A 20,118-nucleotide genomic window follows, 5' to 3' on the forward strand; every position below is an offset into this window, starting at 1 on the left:
ATATCTCCTCAAACGCACATCTTTTTCATGCCATTTTATTCTCTTTTTTATAAATATAATTTCTTTGGTAATTCTGTGATTTCACTTTCATGTTAATGACTTTCTTTATATTAGTAAGGAAAAGTCTGATGAAAATATATTTTACGATTTTTATGAAGTTTTTATATTTATTAGTGTCATAAGAATTTAAAACTAACTCAACTAACCTGACCCTAATCTGACCAGCGTGAGATAGGATGTTAAAGCCATGAGTAGTCAACATCTAATTATTTATTTAACATTATAAAGCATTAAAGTTCTGATAATATCAAGCTTCTACTACTACTACTAAGAATAGTAATGATACTAACAATTAATATTATTGCTGCTTTTATTATTGTTATTGCTGATGTTAACTTAAAGTAAATATCATAGTTATCCTTAACATTATTATAGTTATTATTTCTAATACTTCTACTACAATTATCTGCTTTGTATTTATACTTTCTATTATCTTTTATTGTGCATCTGTGCACAAACATACACCCTTTTTACATTGTACATTTCACTGTTAATATTGTCACTTTTTATTTAAAATGAACTACTTAAGCCTGGTATCCCATTTTACAAAATATTACATCAACGAATAAGAGCTAAATTTCTACAAGCCCAAAAAATTTGTAAATATAGCTCTAGAATTAACCTTGAAATAAAGTTAATTCATAAAGAGTTGATATGCTTCAGTTGGACCCAGTGAGATAATCACACCCCTTCCTTTTAATATCAAAGTGGGAAATAAATGTGGCAGCAGAGCGTTAATGTTATAATATACAAAAATATATTTGTAATATTCAAAGATCTGAGGTTCATTCTCTCTCTTCAGTTTTGTCAACAAAAGGCGATCAAAGTGAATGGGTGGTCTCAACAATCACTCACCATCTGACTCTTAAAAAAATCATTTATTTTGAGTGTAATGATCCACAGAGTGAACAACACTTTACTGTATCTCCGTCTTCTTTTATCATTTTTACAAACTCGCTAACAGTAAACCAGCCGCTAGTCTCAGTAGCCTATTAAACTTAAAGCTACACCAAAAAACCACACAAGACTCATTTAGTCTCATTTAAAAACAGTCATGTAGTCGCATAATGAAGTCAATCCTTCCAGAGTTTAAACAAGTTCAGGCTCTTTTGACTCGTCTAGTACAGACAGAACAGGAGGACAGTTGGAGCAACGAAAAAGGCTCTCGACAGATTTACAGCTTTAAAGTCACTCTGATTCACTTCTTCAGCTTTGAGGCCACTGAGCTCTGATTTGATGAAAACAGATGATGTGACCGTGCGTTTCTTAGAGGCGCCTACGCAGCAGAAACATGAGGAAGACTGCGCTGAGGAGGATGCAGAGCGTGCACACAGTGGGAACCACGATCTCTGTCACCATCTCCATGTGGCCGATCAACGGATCTGCAAAACATCAACAAGTCAGCATTCAGCTACAGGCAGTTACCGCGATAATCCGGATTCTTTTACTTTAAATCGTACTTTAAGTGTTTTATATTCCACTGAATGTTTTCAAAAAAGGGTAGAAAAAAGCACGACACTGTGGGAATGGGACACAATTCATCAAAACAATTAAGAAAGCCAAATTACCAACAGAAAATTACACAATTTACACCCAAAAAGGAAGAAAAAGAAATACAAACGATGTCACCAACATTGACTAAAATCATCAATCCTCAGTGGCGTAAATCATAAGCATACAGTTTGCAAATAAAAATGTAGAAATCACTTTTTATCACTTACTTTATTACTTATTTATCACAGGATTTACAACAAACGTTATCACTGAAATTCTGTCGTCACAGAGCCACAAACGTGATTAAATAGAACCCAATGAACTCATTTATTTGGATTTAATTAGTTGACTATTCATTTTTCTTTTTGATAGATTTAAGATATTTTATTCTATTAACATTATGAATATGTTGAAATTTGCATTAAGTCATCAGCAGGCGGAATAAACTTAATTTATCAGTTTATTTGATATATTTATTGAATCCCTGGATTAATCACTTCATTAAATGATTTCATTTAATTATTTTCATTGCGTAAATGACAAAAATAAATTTTTATCAGGAAGAAATTTCTGTTCTGATCTTTAGGATTTGTTTGGCCCTTTTTTTCCTGTAATTTCGAACCTTCTGTTGTTCAGTCATCTTCGTTTTTATTGATTCTAAAACCTGTTTTTGTTCCACTTCCAGCTGCCTTTATTTTGAAATCATTTAACGACGTCTGTCCTGTTAACCTCGTCTCTGGAGGCAGGTCGAATAGTGGAAAAAACGACCTCTTATCGTCTTTTCCGAAGCTCGAGCACTCTGACACTCAGCTGTGATGTGGGTCTGCAGCTCTAAAATGACTCGTGTTCCATGAATATTCTCCAAAAAGGGATTTAGATACCTTCGTCTCTTGCAATCTTATCACATCGTCACGTGAAATGATGTAATTTATAAGATTAAGATCAGATTTATTGTCATGCATACACACAAAATTTGTCCTCTGCTTTTAACCCATCCAGGTTGGCACCTGTTGACACACACATGCACAGGGTCACACACTCAGAGACAGATGCCAACCTGGAGCGGTGGGCAGCCATGAAAGCACCCAGGGAGCATGGGGGGTACAGTGCCTTGCTCAAGGGCACCTCAGCCGTGACAAGGAGGTGGACTGACACCCCTCCAGCTGTCAGTTCCACCAGTCTTTTTTTGAGTGGCGAGAGTGGGAATCGAACAGCCAACCTTCCGGTTATTGGACGACCAACTCTAACCACTGAGCCACAGCCGCCCTGTTTTACTGTTTTAGAGTTTACAGATGACTTTGGTTCTGTCGACTCCGCCGTCTGGAAGAACTTTAAAATGAAAATGGCCGAGTAAAAGTTCCGTACCCTTCTCCATGTTTGGTGGATCCGCCGATTACTTTCTTTTCCTGTTCCACAGCAGACAGCAACAGACTTTTACAAAATAAAAGCCTGTGAACAACAGACTTTTACAAAATAAAAGCCTCTGAGCAACGGACTTTAAAAATAAAAACCCGGTTCGAGTTCCGCATCGGACGGCCCTGTGCTGCGTGTTGTTCCCCCTCTCTCTGCCCCCTGCTTCCTGTCTCTCTGAACTTTCCTTTCCATTAAAGGCACACCCCCCCCCCATTTTTTTTTCTAATTTAAAAAAAGAAAATTATAATTAATAAATAAAACCTGCGTTAATGCGCGATAAAATATTTATCGTGTTAAATAATTAACGAGTTAACTTGCCCAGCCCTAAATTTATATCTTATTAGAGGTAACAAAAATGTGCATATATTAGTGTGACAGGCTGCTCACACTCACATGAAACAGGACGACTGCATAAAAATAAAAGCTTTAGCATCGCTGTTACATTTTTGGCCTTTTGTGGGACAGAATTATCTCCTCATAGATGGTCCGGTGCCTCCTAAAGGAGATCACTGAGGAAGTGTTGAAGCTCCTTTCAAGCAGCTCTGATCATGGCTGCTGTTCAGATCCTTTCAGGGTCATTTCACTCAGTCGGGAAGGTTAAAAACCTCTGCTCTCAGCTGATTGTCATCACCTGTTCTTCCTTTGGGAGTTTTGAGGGATTTTTTTTTTTATATAAATATATATGATTGCATTATGTAAGTCCAGTTTTTGTCAGCTTACATTTTAAAATGTTTAACTTTTCATGTGTTGTCACACAAAGCTAAAAAAAAAAAAAATGAAAGGGACTATTTTCATCCACAGACACTGCTGCTGAACTGGCTGAATCCCTTTTTTTGTTATTACCCATTTTTTTAAAACCCTTTCCTTCCTATTAATATCAACAAAGAACTTAAAAGCAGAATGCATCCCTGGACCTTCCTGGGAGTTTAAAACAGAAAATGACATTTTTAAAAGGTTTCATTCCATTAAAGTCTGTAAACCTGCAGCAGTAAATACCCAAACTCCCCTTTATGGACACTTAACTGAGCATAATATAGATTAAGTCATTACATTTAAGTCATTTTTCATCATAGAGTATGTTGATTGTTTAAGTTGGAGCGATTTTGCAGAGATTCCTTTGAATTATGGTGACGAGGGGTTTTTAAATGCTTCAGACAGACTTTTCCCTTCAGAATGCCAACCTGGCAGTTTGTATTGTCTAATGTTCTTGTTTAACCTTCAAACACTGGTTTATTTAAACTGACTCTTAAAGCCATCAGCCTGAATCTGTAAACAGAAAACACACATTTTCAATGGTGCCACTTCTGAAGGTTTAAGTCGTGTTGGAACAATCGTGTTAATCTGACACAGCATGTGTACCTAAACTTCATCATGCACTGGCCAAGTGTTTTGCATTCCTGCATGTTCCTGATTTCCCTGGGATTTTCTTCTAGCTGGAGGGGCAAAACAAAGAAAAACCCTGTTAGATAGCAGAAAAACAAGCTTCAGACTGAATTTTCCTTTGTTTGGCCCCACCATTCTCACAAACTACTGCAGTGGTCCATGGTACTGACCTGCAGCCAGGAGCTGGTTACTGGAGGAGCAGGTTTCCACGGCTTTCCTCTTCCAGCTCTCCACCTGGAAAGACCAAAGCAGAGTCTCACAGCCGAACTGCCTGTTCTCCTTTAACGGCGATCGCGTTGCTAGTTTACCTCTCTCAGATTGGGGAAGCCGTTAGAGCCGATGATGCGTTTGTAGAACTGGACAGAGGCCTTCGGGTAGCGCGGCTTATTTTTGGTTCTGAAGTCCACGTAGTAGAGGCCGAACCTTTCTGAGTAACCTTCATCCCACTCAAAGCTGTCGAGCAGAGACCAGGCGGTGTAGCCCTTCACGTTCACCCCGTCTTTAATCGCTGTGAGTTTGAACAGGGACACATTGGCTGTGTTCAAAACCCCATACTACATACTACATACTTGCAAACTGCATACTCATCAATCAGACAGTATGCAGAGTGTTTACCCACAATGCATTTCGCTCCTGCCCGAGCCAAAATCAGCCAGCCTGAAGCTGATTTCCCTTAAGCTCTAAACTCTGTAAACTATAGCAACATTTTAAACATTTTCAGGTGAGAAAGTAGTCGTTTCGATCCCCAACGTGTTGAAAACCTGACAAAATACCGGCTGTTTACAATTTTGTTTCTGACGAATTCGGCGCTACTAAAGCTAGCCGCAGTGAGCAATGCACTTCCAGTTATTTTCACAAAATAAAATACCCGTTGCCTTTTATCACAGGGAAAGCCATTACGATACGATTGGTGCTTTTGTTTTGAAAACAGGAAGTGAACCTACCCTCGTTTTAGCTAGCTTGAAACTGCCGTTTTGACAGGAAATGACGATCGGCGACGTCACGTTACGTTGCATCTTGGGTAGTTTGAGTATGAGTAGTAACCTCATGATGCATACCCAACATTTCGGCGAATCTAGTATGCATCCGGGAACTTCTCGCTTACTCAAACTCGCATACTAACTCAAAAAGTTAGTATGAGTAGTAGGAGGAGAAGTATGCTGTTTCAAACACAGCCATTGACTCAGTGCCTTGTAAAAACAAGTCGCCTGGCTAAAACACAGCACACAACAATGTTCCACGCAGTGAAACCTGTCACCTTTGAGCATTTCATTGATGTAGTCTCTAAAATACTGCATCCTCCAGTCATCACAGAGGTCCGTGCAGAGCATTTTCTCTGAGACGCCGTTCTCTGTCACGTAGATCATGGGGTTTCCATACTGAGACTGTTGATGAGATCACACATTACTGTCAGGATGTTGCATCAAGTGAGGAGTAGCACCCGTGTCCCCTCAGTAGGTTTGTGTTTTTTTTTTTTTTACTTTGCATCGTATATTTTCTCCCTTCTGCACATTGAATGCTCATTTTGAATGTTTGTACGGTGGCCCTACGGTCCAAAACACAGCGACATAATAAAAACAATATTTCACAAGACACAACTAAATATTGCAATGAAATGGAACATAAGCAAAAAAGCAAAAATTTAAGGTAAACACAAGAAACTTGTGCTAAAGAAAAAAAACTTGGTGGTGAAAATTCACTAAATTCAACAATTTACCTCCTAATACTGGTTCAGTACCCAATGAAGAACCTCCTGATCCCTGTAATATAGATCAGTGAGCAGTGCTGATGTCATTGGGGTCATCAGGTGGGAACCTCCTTTCATCAGTGTTTAGTTGGGCCCACGACACCTCCAGGAGGCTAGACAGTGATCACTGGCGTCCCAGAGTCACTCCCCTAATGTCAGCCATCACTGCTCCTCACACCACAACAACAATCTTTTCTTCCTCAAGCTACCCCAGCCTCTCACCAACTGCACACCAGTCACAGCGGGGTGGGGATACAAACCCTGGTTCAGGTAGGGGGTAATGAAAGTATAGAGAGTGCCAGAGGTGGAGGCAGGAAGAGACACACGAGCAGATTCAGCAGACAAACTCACCTAAACAGTCCTACAATCACTAAAAATGCCAGCAAAAACAAAGCCATACAGGCCAACTCACCCAAAATGCCCCCCTGGTTTCTAAAAGATCACATGGGCCACACCCCCTATTTAAATATCTTGAACTTCTTCTTTGCTTCTTCCAAGAGTCTGTTTACCCTAAGTGCTCCCCCTGCTGGGCCCCCAGCTGCTATTGCTTCTTCTAATCCAAATCCACTGACTGGACTTTACTGCCTCATCTGACACTTCCTTCACTATTTTCCTCACATTCTGTCCACTTACACCCAGCTCCCTCAACAATGAGACAACAGACTTTGCAACAAATCTTGAATATCTTTACGGTGGCCCCACAGTTCAAAACACAGCAACAAAATAAAAACAACATTTCACAAGACACAACAAAACATTGCAATGAAATGGAACATAAGCAAAAAAAGCCAAAAAAGTGGTTATCTTGATTCATCTTACTGGAGGTTTAGGACCAAAACGGATACAGACGATGACTGTGGTCGCTTTAATTAAAGAACCAAAGGCGATGCCAAGGTAAGGGACTAACTGACAAACCTACCGACTAAAAGAGAAACCACAAGGAAAAGGAGGCCGACAACAAGGTCAGCGGCCACATCCATCATCTGGCAAACCACAGGGTTGACCAGAGAGCTACGAGTACTGGGAGTGACAACAGGTGACCGGTGTGGGGCAAGACATCTAGGGGTGATTAAATCCAACAGAACCTAACACTGAAGACTGAAAACCAAACCAGAATAAAAGGAATAAAGCTAAAAGAAAGAGCTAAACCGAGACGCTGAGAAATAACTAAACCAGAACAGATACTAAGAAACCAAAAGACAGAAAACCAACAAACACAAACTCTGAAAATACAAACGAAAAACAACAAATCGAGTGACATCAGGAAACACGGGTCCCAGTTTCCTCACAACAACAGTTTAATCTCTGATTTTTATAGGTCAGATTCACGCTGTGTACCTTGACAAAATTCAACAAGCGCCGGAAGCCCCACGGAACTGAATAGAGCCACTCAGAACCGGGATCGGGCCATTTAGGGTCAACCAGCTCCGCGAGGTCACGATCCACAAAGTAGCTGTCCCCGAGGGCCGATGGGTAGTTCTTCTGGGTGACGTAGCGGGTGGTGAAATGTCCAAGGCCCAGGAAGTCGCACGTGCCTCTGATGTAGCTCTTCTCCTGGGGTGAAAAAACGGGCAGCCGTGACGCTCCCAGGCCCTGCTGGCCACTCTTCCTGCCTGCAGGGGGGAGTTCAGCAGTTCAGCAGTGATTCACTGATGAAGGTGATGCACTTGAGGTCAGATTGTGTTAAAAACACATCAGCACTACAGACCTAAGCGAGCCAGCACATCCCAAACACATCAGAGGGCCGAGTGACAGCAGAGAATGAGTGAAAGATGCTAAACATTTGAGCTCAACGTACCGATGTAATCTTTCATAACTTGGGGGTAGTCTCCATTGAAGAGGGGCGTAGCAAACCAGCCCATGTAGAACTGGATGTATCTCTCTGCTGCTTCGATGTCTCTCTGGTTGGAGATGTCCACCGGTTCGCCCCAGTCGGCAGTCAGCGAGATCCCGATCAGACCTGCGCAAATTCAACCACTTAAAGCTGGAAATGGGTTTAATCAAATCAACAGAGGCTAAAATCACAATTGTTACCTTTTTGTTTGCTTCTCCACTTCATGTCATACGTGTGCCAAACTTTAGCGTGTGCCTGAGAAGGAAAGAGAGTCGACGTGTTGTCGTTTTTGTTTATTTTGCTTTGATTCATTCAGTTCAATTTCTCACAAACGCAAAAAAAAAAAATGCCAAAGACGTCACATTAAAACTGATCCGTTCTGTTTGGGAAACGGTTTAAAAGTTGGATTTTTCTCAGTAAGAGGAGCGCAGATGAACACACGTGTCAGTCACATGTCAACCAGCATCCAAGTTTCCCTTCTCCCAGCTCCTTCCACCTCAGACTCTGAAGGCTCAATGTTACAAAGAAGTTGTGATACTTAAAGTTAAAGTTCAGATATCAGAAAGATACATTGTTTTCTGTCGACTGTAATACGTGCAGAATGTTTGTGTGTGTTGTTTGAAATAAACTAGGCCTTCCTTGAAAAAGAAGACATTAGTGGAACCTGCACAGATGAGTAAGTTACCCACAGGCACTGATACACCTCCACAGAGTCACATATGCATAAATCCATCAGTTTCCAAACAGAATCTCAGGTTCTGACTTTCCTCCTCAGCTCATCTTAAAGGGACAGTTCGCCTCTTTTGACATGAAGCTGTATGACATCCCATATCAGCAACATCATTTCTGAACATCTTCTTACCCCCTGCTGCGTCCTGTGAGCAGAGTTCCAGCCTCGTTTTGGTGTTGATGAAGGTAGTCCGGCTAGTTGACTGGGACTTAAAGAATAAAGCGTTTTGCTTTTCAAAACAATATGCGTTCAAAAGAGTAATACATTTGCATTACAAAATCGTTCTCCAGGAAAAAGTCAGACCTCACAATGGCTTGGTCCTATTTTCTCTCCCTTCGTATCAATGCCTGCTGTGTAGACCGTGCAGACCGAAGCGCAGACCGAGCAGCAAACACCGTAACAGGCGCGGCTGTCGGCAGGCGGCAGCAGGCAGTGATACTACCTTCATCAACACCAAAACGAGGCTGGAACTCTGCTCACAGGACGCAGCAGGGGGTAAGAAGATGTTCATAAATAATATTGTTAGTATGGGATGTCATACAGCTTCATGCCAAAAGAGGCGAACTATCCCTTTAAGTGAGCTCGGCTCAGAGAAGGCAGCCGAGTTTCTGGATCTGGTTGACATGTTTCATGTTTTCTGCCTGATAGAGTTTGAACTTCACATGTGGATGCAGTGATGAGCTGATGATGGTTTTCTGGAGTGTTCCTCAGTCGATGCAGTGATTTCACTGCAGAATAAATGCTTCTAAATAAATTCTTTGCAATTTCATTTTGAGACATTATTTTTAAATGATTAAACAATTTGTCCGCACAGTTTCACAGAATGTGGAACGTGCCGGTCAGGTTCTTCCACACCAAACTGGCTCATCCATCATCAAGGCAAGCCGGTCTTACCTTGATGATGTTGTGGGCGGCTTTGTAAGCTCCTGTTCCTTTCAGCTTCAGTCCCGGCGCATGTTCTCCTGTTTCATATCCCTCCACAGCAATGGACTGAAAAACAAAGGCACCGCCACTCACTGTCTGACACACATCAGACGCCACAGCTGACAGTGAACGCACCATTTCTCTTCAGCCTGACATACCCAGGGATTGTTGAAGGTGATCCAGTACTTCACTCTGTTTCCAAATTTTTCGAAGCACAAGTTGGCAAAGTCGTTGAAGTAGTTGACCATGCTGACGTTCTGCCAGCCGCCGTATTTATCCTGCAGCACCTGTGGAGGAGAGCTGCGTGGTGGGTGTGTCTGCGCCAGCCTATCGTTCTGCAGAGCGAAATGTTGCACTCACCTGTGGCAGGTCCCAGTGGTACAGGGTAACTATAGGCGTGATCTTATTGTCGAGCAGCATGTTTATCAGGGCGTCGTAATATTTGATTCCTTTTTCGTTGATGTGTTCACCTGGAAGAGTGGAAATATGAAATTATCATCACTCTCATCATGAATATATTAATATAATATTAATAATAATAGAATCTGAAGCATCAGCACTCAGTAAAAGCTGTTCCAGACTCATGTTTCCCATCCTGTTCCATCAGCTTCCTTTAACGACTCTTTTTAACGCTTTGGGAACTGAGGACAGTTACAGTGTAACTTAAGCTATACTCTTCATGAGCATTTTTATTCTTCTTGTAAATGTTTTACACACACTTTTTTTCCAGAGAAGACTGAATATCTTTTAAAATGAAACAAAAACTTAAATCTATCATTTGTTAATTGCTTTGAACTTTTGAGGGAAATTCTTTTCAGTGTCTTCACTGACCAACTATTTAAAAACAGAACCAAAAGTAGAATCTGAAGCATCAGCACTCAGTGAAAGCTGTTCCAGTCTCATGTTTCCCATCCTGTTCCATCAGCTTCCTTTAACGACTCTTTGTAACGCTTTGGGAACTGAGGACGCTGATTGTTGCAGTTTTTCAGAGGAATCTGGGTCCATTCCTGCTGAATCCCAGATTCCAGCTGCTCAGCAGTCCCTGGTTGTTGCTGTCTGGTTCTCCTCTTCATGATGCTCCGTCCATGTTCAGCAGGAGACAGATGTGCACAGATGTGGACAGATGTGGACAGATGTGGGCTGCAGGCAGGCCGGTGGAGCTCACACACTCTGTGTGCATGAAGCTGCTGGAAGTCCTGCAGAATGAGGGCTGGCGTCGTCCTGCTGAAATAACCACGGAGCTCCCGGGAAAAGACGTCACCTGGATGGCAGCATCTGTCTCTCCAGAACTCCAACATCCAGCTCTGCATCAGGGGCACCTTCACACAGATGAAGCCCTCCCTGCCATGGACCCTGATGCCCCCCCACACCTTCACAGACGCTGGCTTTAAACCTTTCTCTGACAACAGCCTGGATGCTCTTTCTCAGTTTTTCCCAGAAGCAGCTGAAACGTGGACTCATCTGCCCACAGAACACGTGTCCACTGTCTTTCTGTCCATCTGAGACGAGCTGGTGCCCACAGAACTGGGCCGTGCTCCAGAAACTCAAAGAAAACTCCAGAAAACTCAAAGAAAACTCCAGAAAAGTCAAAGAAAACTCCAGAAGCAGCCGAAACGTGGACTCATCTGCCCACAGAACACGTGTCCACTGTCTTTCTGTCCGTCTGAGACGAGCTGGTGTCCACAGAACTGGGCCGTGCTCCTGCACAGAGCTGATATATGGCTTCGTCCTGGTGTGGTGCAGCTTCAGCTCACATTTCTGGACCGTGTTGAGTGGAAATGGTTCTCCCAGCTCCTCCTGAGCCCATGTGGCTGTATGGATCATGGTGGCGTGATGACGCTTTCTCCTGCAGTGCTGCCTGAGGGCTCCCAGCTCATCCAGCAGGGCTTTCTGTCCTCGGCCTTTCCACGCTGAGGTTTCCCCAGACTCCCTGAATCTGTCCTCAATATTCTGCTCTGTAGATGCTGAAAGACCAAAGTTCTTTACAGTCTGACTCTGAGGAACATTTGCTGAACTTATTGATGATTCTCTGATGGAGTTTGGCCCAAAGCGGTGAGCCACGACCCGTCCTTGTTGGAGAGCCTGAACCTTTGGTGGAAGCTGCTATTATACCCGATCCTGACACCCTCACCTGTCAGCAGCTAACCTGCTGGTTGGAGAATCTGTTCTATAAACCTTTCTGTCTTTATTCGACTCCAGAACAACTTTTACTGATTGTTTGCTTACATAAATAATTTCTTTTGACTTGTGTCTGTTAAATAAAGGTTTCTTTATCAATTAACAAACTACAGATCTAAATTTTTAATTCTTTTTTCCCATCTCACACTAACATGCAGTAAAACTGAAAAATAAAGCGATCTGGTGTTTGTTTACTTCTCAGTCCACTCGGTAAAATCCTCGGCCAGGAGATGGAGAATCGATAATGATTCACCTTCATGTCCTTCATCAAGTTGATATCATCCTTAAAGAAAAAAAAGCAGAAAACATTTTAAAATCGTGCATTTTTTCAGACAATTCGCTCATTGTAAAGCTGCTTCCACGTGTGAAACAGAGTAGAAGTTATTGCACAGATCAAGAGTTTCCCAGAACCAGTTGTTTGCATTTCGCTGTCACACGTCTTTTCCATCAATTCATTAAACTGAGTGTTTCATTAGTTTCTGGGGATCATTGTGAGCTGATGCTGTGCAGCACAAATCCAGGAGGCAGTCTTTATGCTGAGCTAAATTCACATTTACTGCACAGACATGAGCGCGATATCAGATTATGCAAAGATGCCATCATTCCTGAATGACTGAACCTTTAAAATCTAAATTTAAAAACAAGACTTTAAATAAATAAATACCTCATTAATGTGCTGACGCTGAATTGACTGCCAGCTGTTAAAAAAGATGACTTGTATATGATTGTAAAGTTACAGAATTTAACATTTTAAAAGCGTAAAATTGATCTTAAAGGGATAGTTCGCCTCTTTTGACATGAAGCTGTGTAACATCCCATATCAGCAACATCATTTCTGAACATCTTCTTACCCCCTGCTGCGTCCTGTGAGCAGAGTTCCAGCCTCGTTTTGGTGTTGATGAAGGTAGTCCGGCTAGTTGGCTGGGGTTTAAAAAGTAAAGCGTTTTGCTTCTCAAAACAATATGCGTTCAAAAGAGTAATACATTTGCATCACAAAATGGTTCTCCAGGAAAAAGTCAGACCTCACAATCTCTTGGCCCTATTTTCTCTCCCTTCGTATCACTGCCTGCTGCCGCCTGCCGACACCCACGCCTGTTACGGTGTTTGCTGCTCGGTCTGCACTTCGGTCTGCACGGTCTACACAGCAGGCAGTGATGCTAAGGGAGAGAAAATAGGGCCAAGCGATTGTGAGGTCTGACTTTTTCCTTGAGAACGATTTTGTGATGCAAATGTATTACTCTGTTGAATGCATTCTGTTTTGAGAAGCAAAACGCTTTATTTTTTAAACCCCAGCCAACTAGCCGGACTACCTTCATCAACACCAAAACGAGGCTGGAACTATTCTCACAGGACACAGCAGGGGGTAAGAAGATGTTCAGAAATGATGTTGCTGATATGGGATGTCATACAGCTTCATGTCAAAAGAGGCGAACTATCCCTTTAAAAGTATTTGACTCTGACAAACACTCACAAATAAATAGGCTCCAGCATCGTTGTGCTGTAAGCATGAGCTCTTTGGACCTATCAGCACACAGTTCTGGAGGAGTAAACTCTGTAAATGTGGGTTCCTCATTCACCTTGAATCTGTAGTAGCTTTCACACGAGGAGTCGCCCGTATCATTTGAGTATATTTTCCCCTTTTTGTGGGCAAACGCATCCCAGATGCTCATTCCTTTTCCATCTATGTTCCACGCTCCTTCAGTCTGATAGGCAGAGCTGCCGGATCCCCATGAAAAACCTGCAGAGGAACACAAACTCCAGCCATTTAAGCGAAAAATAACTTTTAATCACGACTTTGTGATCGGAAACTTTAAATAAAATGGGAATGTGAACCAAATGATGAAACTCTTCCTGCTCAGACGGATCATGTCACACGAACAGAAGCTCCAGAAGGATGTTAGCTTATCACATCAAAATCAAATCAAATTTATTTGTAGCACATTTCATGTACAAACAGTTCAAAGTGCTTCACATAAAATAAAAGCATTGCAGCAGGGAGTGTAAGAAGCATTAACAATACATAAAAGAATATAAAGAGAAACAAATAAAATCATTTAAATGAATTTAAAAACAAGCAACAGTCCAGATATATTAAAAGATATTTCGTGCAGATTTCATGCATAGACACATGAGAAAAGAAATGTATAAGAAATGTAGATAATAAAAGATCAGTACTAGCACGTTGTATCATTTATTTAGTCGTTTGTATTTGTTTGTTATTATTATTAGTATTATTTCTATGTATTATTATTATTATTATTATAGTATTTATTTGTCTACCTCTTTTTTTATTTTTTTTATTTATTTTAATTATCCTTAGTGCTGCTAATTGTTGTTGTTTCTGTCTTTATTTAGCTATCTACTTATCTGTGAAATCCTACAACATGTAAAAGACCTAGGGGAGGGGAGGGTGGGTTGTACACAAGTTCTTAAGTTGTTTGGAAAAAGAAAAAAAGAAAATTACTTGTATTCCTGTATACACTTCATATTTTTGTCTTGCATTTGATAAATACATTTTTTATTTTTTTTTAAATGTAGATAATAGCTTATCTTCTCTAAATAATAGGCTGTTCGACAGATTACTTTACACGAGCCTACCAATCGGGAAGGTGCCGTAGTAGAAAGACGTTTTCTCATTCTTCGTCCAGTCAAAGTCCTCACTTGCTGAAACACACAGCACCAGTGCAAGCAAATGGTACGGCCTCAGGATTCCCCACTGCAGCATCGTGATCGTCGGCCCAGAGCTCTCCGTCTTCAGTCACACCTACAGAGCAGGTAAGTCAGGTGTTTTAAGCTCGCACACGCAGCCATTCATCAGGCATCCAGAATCACAGCAGGGCTCCATCTCCTGCCGGTCACCCCGAGCTCGACGGGTTTAGAAACATCACAGATATACAATATGCAGAAAGGGCGAACTCAGAAACTCACACTCAGGTGTCAGCTGTCCACAAGCTTTCAATAAAACCATCATAATTAAACCTCCAAACCTCAGCATCGTTTCTCAAAAATCCACCAAAAAAAAACACCCGGTCGTTATCAAACGTCATGATATCACAGAGGGAGTCTGCTTTCATTTCAGCCAGCTGTGAGACACACTGACACAGAACGCTATCAGAGACAGAAAGTAAGACAACTTGTCCAGCACAGTCAGGATGAGAGACATTTCAAGCTGCCGGATCCCCTTCGGTGGCCAAAGATAAACCACAATTAAAAAAAGAGAAGTGGGGGAAAGATGCGAAGAAGCCTGAGGAGTCCTTCTGCCACAGCCTGTGCTGTTTCTTTCCCTGCCGTCTGTGCCGTCTGTGCCTCTGTCTCAGCCCCGGCTGCCTCACTCAGAACCACATATAGATGTCTGACCTGCTGCATTTGTCTCTGCTGGAAACTGCTCCAAAATGCAGGAAAAATCTCCAAGCTTCTGGACGAGGGTCGGAGCTCAGCGGCGTCCGCAGCTGGTTCACTGCCAATGTTCAGAAAACAAAACAGAGTGAAACATCCAGGACATTTTCTGCTATTCATCAGCTCGCATACAGCAACACCCCCCCCCACCCGTACGCTAACTGAATGCCCACCATTGGAAGTCAGTGAAGTGTGAGGGTGAATTTGCTGGGGCAAACAGATCTTTTGGAAAAAGGATGGATTTCAACACTGTAAGCAAAGTTTCTGTTGGGGAACGGGGCTCGTTTGAAGCTCATCATACTGTTGGGATGACTTTTTTTCAGTATTTAGCTTCGAAACAGAACCGAAAATATCCCCAGATGGATCAGAAGGGGTAAGAAGAAACCCAGAGTGAACCCTGTGTGATGTGATAACATCACAAACTTACTTAATGCACTAATAAAACATTCACAGCATTCATATTCGTGGGATTTCCCAAAGTAGGTTCATTTTTTTCCTGCTTTACTTGAGCGATGGCTCGTTTAACACTCACTAACCGTCACTTCCAGAATCTGTCTCTCAGTGGGGTCACATGGCCCTGAAAGGATCGGATTATTGGCTAAATTACAATAAGAATGAGCTGAGCGAGGGTAATTCTCCTTGGATATGTGGCGGTGAATGAATGGGATCAGAGGCACAAAGTGTGTCATACCCCGGTATGATAGGTGGCGCTGTACCCATTCCAGCTGTTGCTAATAGAGCCACTTCCTGTTGACCTCTGCACCACCAACAACAACAACAAACTCAGGCATTGGAGAAAGATGGAGAACGCAGAGCCAGATGAAGCTACGTCCCTCTACATTTGCTCTGTGATGAGCTGCTTGTTGCACAAACTCGATGCCCAACGGAGCATTCTCCATCGCGTTGTTTGTTTCTTTCTGACGGCGACAACAACAGGAATATCGTCTCCTTTGACTTCCGGGTCACGACCCCGGGAAAACATCTGGAGCATGCGCAGAACGCAAAGTCTGATTCACCACGTGCTTCAGCGTCTACAAGCAGGTTTAGAGTGACTTTCAACCCAGTTATCTCGGGGTCTGAATCCCATCCGATCCAGTTCTTAGTCAGATTAAGGTGTCTACATGCACTTAATAACTCAGTCTGATTGTAATTTAGCCAATAATCCGATCCTTTCAGTGCCATGTGACCCCACTGAGTGTCTTTCTCAAACCCGAACATCCAGCAAACTTTGACCGACTTTCTCAACATCACAGACGTAACCTCCAAATACGCAACTCGTACACCTGTTTCAGTGACTGTGGGCCCACACGAAAAGGTCATCAGTAAATCTGCTGAGAGATATTACATGCAGTGGCGTGCACAGACTTTTTGAAGGGCAGGGGCGGAAAGAAAAAAAAGGAAGAAAATAAATCCCTAGGCGGTCTGGGGGTCTTCATTAAGTAGATGCCATTTCCTGTATTCTAATGTATTTTAACACAATATTAGCACTGTCTACAAGCAGGTTTAGAGTGACTTTCAACCCAGTTATCTCGGATCCGATCCAATTCTTAGTCAGATTAAGGTGTCTACATGCACTTAATAACTCAGTCTGATTGTAATTTGGCCAATAATCCGATCCTTTCAGTGCCATGTGACCCCTCTGAGTGTCTCATGGCTGTGATTACGCACCCCTTTAAGACTAAGGACAGGTTCACACTAAAGGAAGAAGTCGGCAGATTCTGACCCACTTTAGACAGACGCACAACATCCAAACATTTAAGATTAAATCTTAAAATTTACGCCTCTGCATTTGACCCAACCAGGTTGGCACCTGTTGAACACACTTGCACACGCACTGGAAAAAATGCCCCTCCAAAAATAAGTAAGAAAAACAGCAAATACAAGACGTTTTTGCTTGAAATAAGCAAAAAAATCTGCTAATGGAACTAGTGAAAATCGGCTTGTCAAGATTTCTTGAAATCAGATGTGATATTTGGGACTTTTGAGATAAAAGTGATCTTGAAATTAGCTTAAAAACCTCTTCAAATGTAAAAAAAGCTTGTTTCATATGATATGTGACTCAAAACAATTTGTTTTCAAGACATTTTCATCTAACAAGATATTCCAGATGTATTGTCTTAAAATAAGTCCCTATATCTGGCTGAAATAGAACTTGTTAGGCAGTTGTGTCTGAATGAGATATTTTGACCAGAAATGAGACAAATATACTTGGTAAGACTTTGATTTTTTTCCAGTGCGGTCATGTTATGGATGCATAACATCCAAACATTTGCTCTCTGAATTGGTTTTTTACTCCAGACTTTGATATCATACGGATAGGACCTCTATAGAATCAAATTACAGCATTTACTCATTTCACATCTTGGTCTACCTGTAAATAAAATCATACAACAAACCATCCATCCACAAGATGTTCACCACACTTAGCGGGACCATAAATAAACCATCATGTGCATCATCTGATCAGGCCAGAGGATCTTTGCTATTGAGTCATCCTCATTGCTGAACAGTGTGTATAAGTTTATCTAAAGTCTCAAATCATTTAAGCTTTTCAAAGATAAGTTGTTTCTGTGGGCTTTTTACTCAAATCTTGGAGGGTCTTTCATGAACCAAAGAGGCTCCAGTCTGCTGCATTGATTAGGTTTCAGGGCTGCTCTCTTTAGCAGCAGTTTGTACTTTTTCCAAACTGCAAAGTCTAAGAGTTGTGTACAAACCCAACCAACTGATCATATCTAGAGTCTGATGCTGCAACACATCAAATGAAAGTTGTTCTGGAGTCAAATAAAGATAGAAAAGTTTATAGAACAGATTCTCCAACCAGCAGGTTAGCTGCTGACAGGTGAGGGTGTCAGGATCGGGTATAACAGCAGCTTCCACCAAAGGTTCAGTCTCTCCAACAAGGACGGGTCGTGGCTCACCGCTTTGGGCCAAACTCCATCAGAGAATCATCAATAAGTTCAGCAAATGTTCCTCAGAGTCAGACTGTAAAGAACTTTGGTCTTTCAGCATCTACAGAGCAGAATATTGAGGACAGATTCAGGGAGTCTGGGGAAACCTCAGCGTGGAAAGGCCGAGGACAGAAAGCCCTGCTGGATGAGCTGGGAGCCCTCAGGCAGCACTGCAGGAGAAAGCGTCATCACGCCACCATGATCCATACAGCCACATGGGCTCAGGAGGAGCTGGGAGAACCATTTCCACTCAACACGGTCCAGAAATGTGAGCTGAAGCTGCACCACACCAGGAGGAAGCCATATATCAGCTCTGTGCAGGAGCACGGCCCAGTTCTGTGGACACCAGCTCGTCTCAGATGGACAGAAAGACAGTGGACACGTGTTCTGTGGGCAGATGAGTCCACGTTTCAGCTGCTTCTGGGACAAACTGCTGAGAAAGAGAAAGGTTTAAAGCCAGCGTCTGTGAAGGTGTGGGGGGGCATCAGGGTCCATGGCAGGGAGGGCTTCATCTGTGTGAAGGTGTGGGGGGGCATCAGGGTCCATGGCAGGGAGGGCTTCATCTGTGTGAAGGTGTGGGGGGGCATCAGGGTCCATGGCAGGGAGGGCTTCATCTGTGTGAAGGTGTGGGGGGGCATCAGGGTCCATGGCAGGGAGGGCTTCATCTGTGTGAAGGTGTGGGGGGGGGCATCAGGGTCCATGGCAGGGAGGGCTTCATCTGTGTGAAGGTGTGGGGGGGCATCAGGGTCCATGGCAGGGAGGGCTTCATCTGTGTGAAGGTGTGGGGGGGCATCAGGGTCCATGGCAGGGAGGGCTTCATCTGTGTGAAGGTGTGGGGGGGCATCAGGGTCCATGGCAGGGAGGGCTTCATCTGTGTGAAGGTGCCCCTGATGCAGAGCTGGATGTTGGAGTTCTGGAGAGACAGATGCTGCCATCCAGGTGACGTCTTTTCCCGGGAGCTCCGTGGTTATTTCAGCAGGACGACGCCAGCCCTCATTCTGCAGGACTTCCAGCAGCTTCATGCACACAGAGTGTGTGAGCTCCACCGGCCTGCCTGCAGCCCACAACATTTACAAGAAGAATAAACATGGTCATGAAGAGTATAGCTTAAGTTACACTGTTATTTTCATCGGGTTTGATACGACGTGCTGCAACTGGATGATCTAAATTCTTATTCTGGTTGAGAGAAACATCTGTGCATTAGAGCATCTCACTAGTAACTGATTATAAAATTGTGATGATATTTTAAATGGGTGATTCATCCTTAAATAAAGACAAATACAACATTTAAAATGTAATGTGAACAGCAAATATAATGTGTCCTTCAGTCTGTAGGTTTTAGGGCAAAAGAGATGAACACTTAGAAGGCCAGAGTTATTTTGTTCCAATTGGCAGCTATGAATCTGAGCGAGTGGCCATGACTGGAGTCCCCCAGGGGTCAATTCTTGGACCTCTTCTGTTTAACTTGTATATGTTCCCTTTGGGGCAGATATTGCAGAATTTTAACATCAATTATCACAGTTATGCAGACGATACACAACTTTATGTGTCTCTGTCACCGGACGACTGCAGCCCAGCAGACGTACTGTGTCAGTGTCTGGAGGAAGTAAACACCTGGATGAGAGAGAATTTTCTACAATTAAATGAAGACCAAACTGAGATCATTCTGTTTGGGAGCAAAGAGAAGAGGGTCAGCGTTGGTAAATATCTTGGGACTCGGGCCCTTACAATCACTGACCCCATTGGTAACCTCGGAGTGTTGATAGACTCAGATCTGACTTTCAGCAGCCACATCAAAGCTGTCACCAAGGCAGCTTTTTACCATCAGAAACATCAACAGAATTAAAGGTTTCCTCTCCCAAACAGACCAGGAGAAACTCATCCATGCATTCATCTCCAGCAGACTCCATCACTGTAACGCTCTTTTAACTGGACTTCCCAAAAAGATCATTAAACATCTGCAGCTCATCCAGAACGCTGCTGCTGGAGTTTTAACCCGGACTAAGAGATC

General features: G+C 42.7%; 1 protein-coding gene across 1 annotated transcript; it reads right to left on the reverse strand.

Annotated features, from left to right (window-relative positions):
* Positions 1 to 1,326: 1,326 nt before the first annotated feature.
* On the reverse strand, positions 1,327 to 14,488 carry LOC142385820 (lactase-like protein). The gene is made up of 13 exons (XM_075472542.1): positions 14,362 to 14,488; positions 13,341 to 13,501; positions 11,959 to 12,046; positions 9,946 to 10,055; positions 9,744 to 9,872; positions 9,556 to 9,651; positions 8,132 to 8,186; positions 7,896 to 8,057; positions 7,436 to 7,710; positions 5,609 to 5,735; positions 4,659 to 4,858; positions 4,521 to 4,584; positions 1,327 to 1,442 (listed from the first exon to the last, which is right to left on the reverse strand). The coding sequence occupies exons 1-13, from the start codon at positions 14,486 to 14,488 to the stop codon at positions 1,327 to 1,329; spliced, it is 1,710 nt and encodes a 569-aa protein (XP_075328657.1).
* Between the last annotated feature and the right edge of the window lie 5,630 nt (positions 14,489 to 20,118).

The sequence above is a fragment of the Odontesthes bonariensis genome, chromosome 1, assembly GCF_027942865.1.
Source record: "Odontesthes bonariensis isolate fOdoBon6 chromosome 1, fOdoBon6.hap1, whole genome shotgun sequence".
NCBI classification, from domain to species: Eukaryota; Metazoa; Chordata; class Actinopteri; order Atheriniformes; family Atherinopsidae; genus Odontesthes; species Odontesthes bonariensis.

What these genes read in the sequence shown, in the direction of transcription:
- LOC142385820 (XM_075472542.1), bottom strand. Translation starts at nt 14,488, where the DNA reads ATGCTGCAGTGGGGAATCCTGAGGCCGTACCATTTGCTTGCACTGGTG. An exon ending in CTACGGCACCTTCCCGATTG is followed by an intron (nt 13,502 to 14,361) that starts GTAGGCTCGTGT and finishes GTTCCTCTGCAG; the next exon opens with GTTTTTCATGGGGATCCGGC. An exon ending in CCGCCCACAACATCATCAAG is followed by an intron (nt 8,187 to 9,555) that starts GTAAGACCGGCT and finishes TTTCCTTCTCAG; the next exon opens with GCACACGCTAAAGTTTGGCA.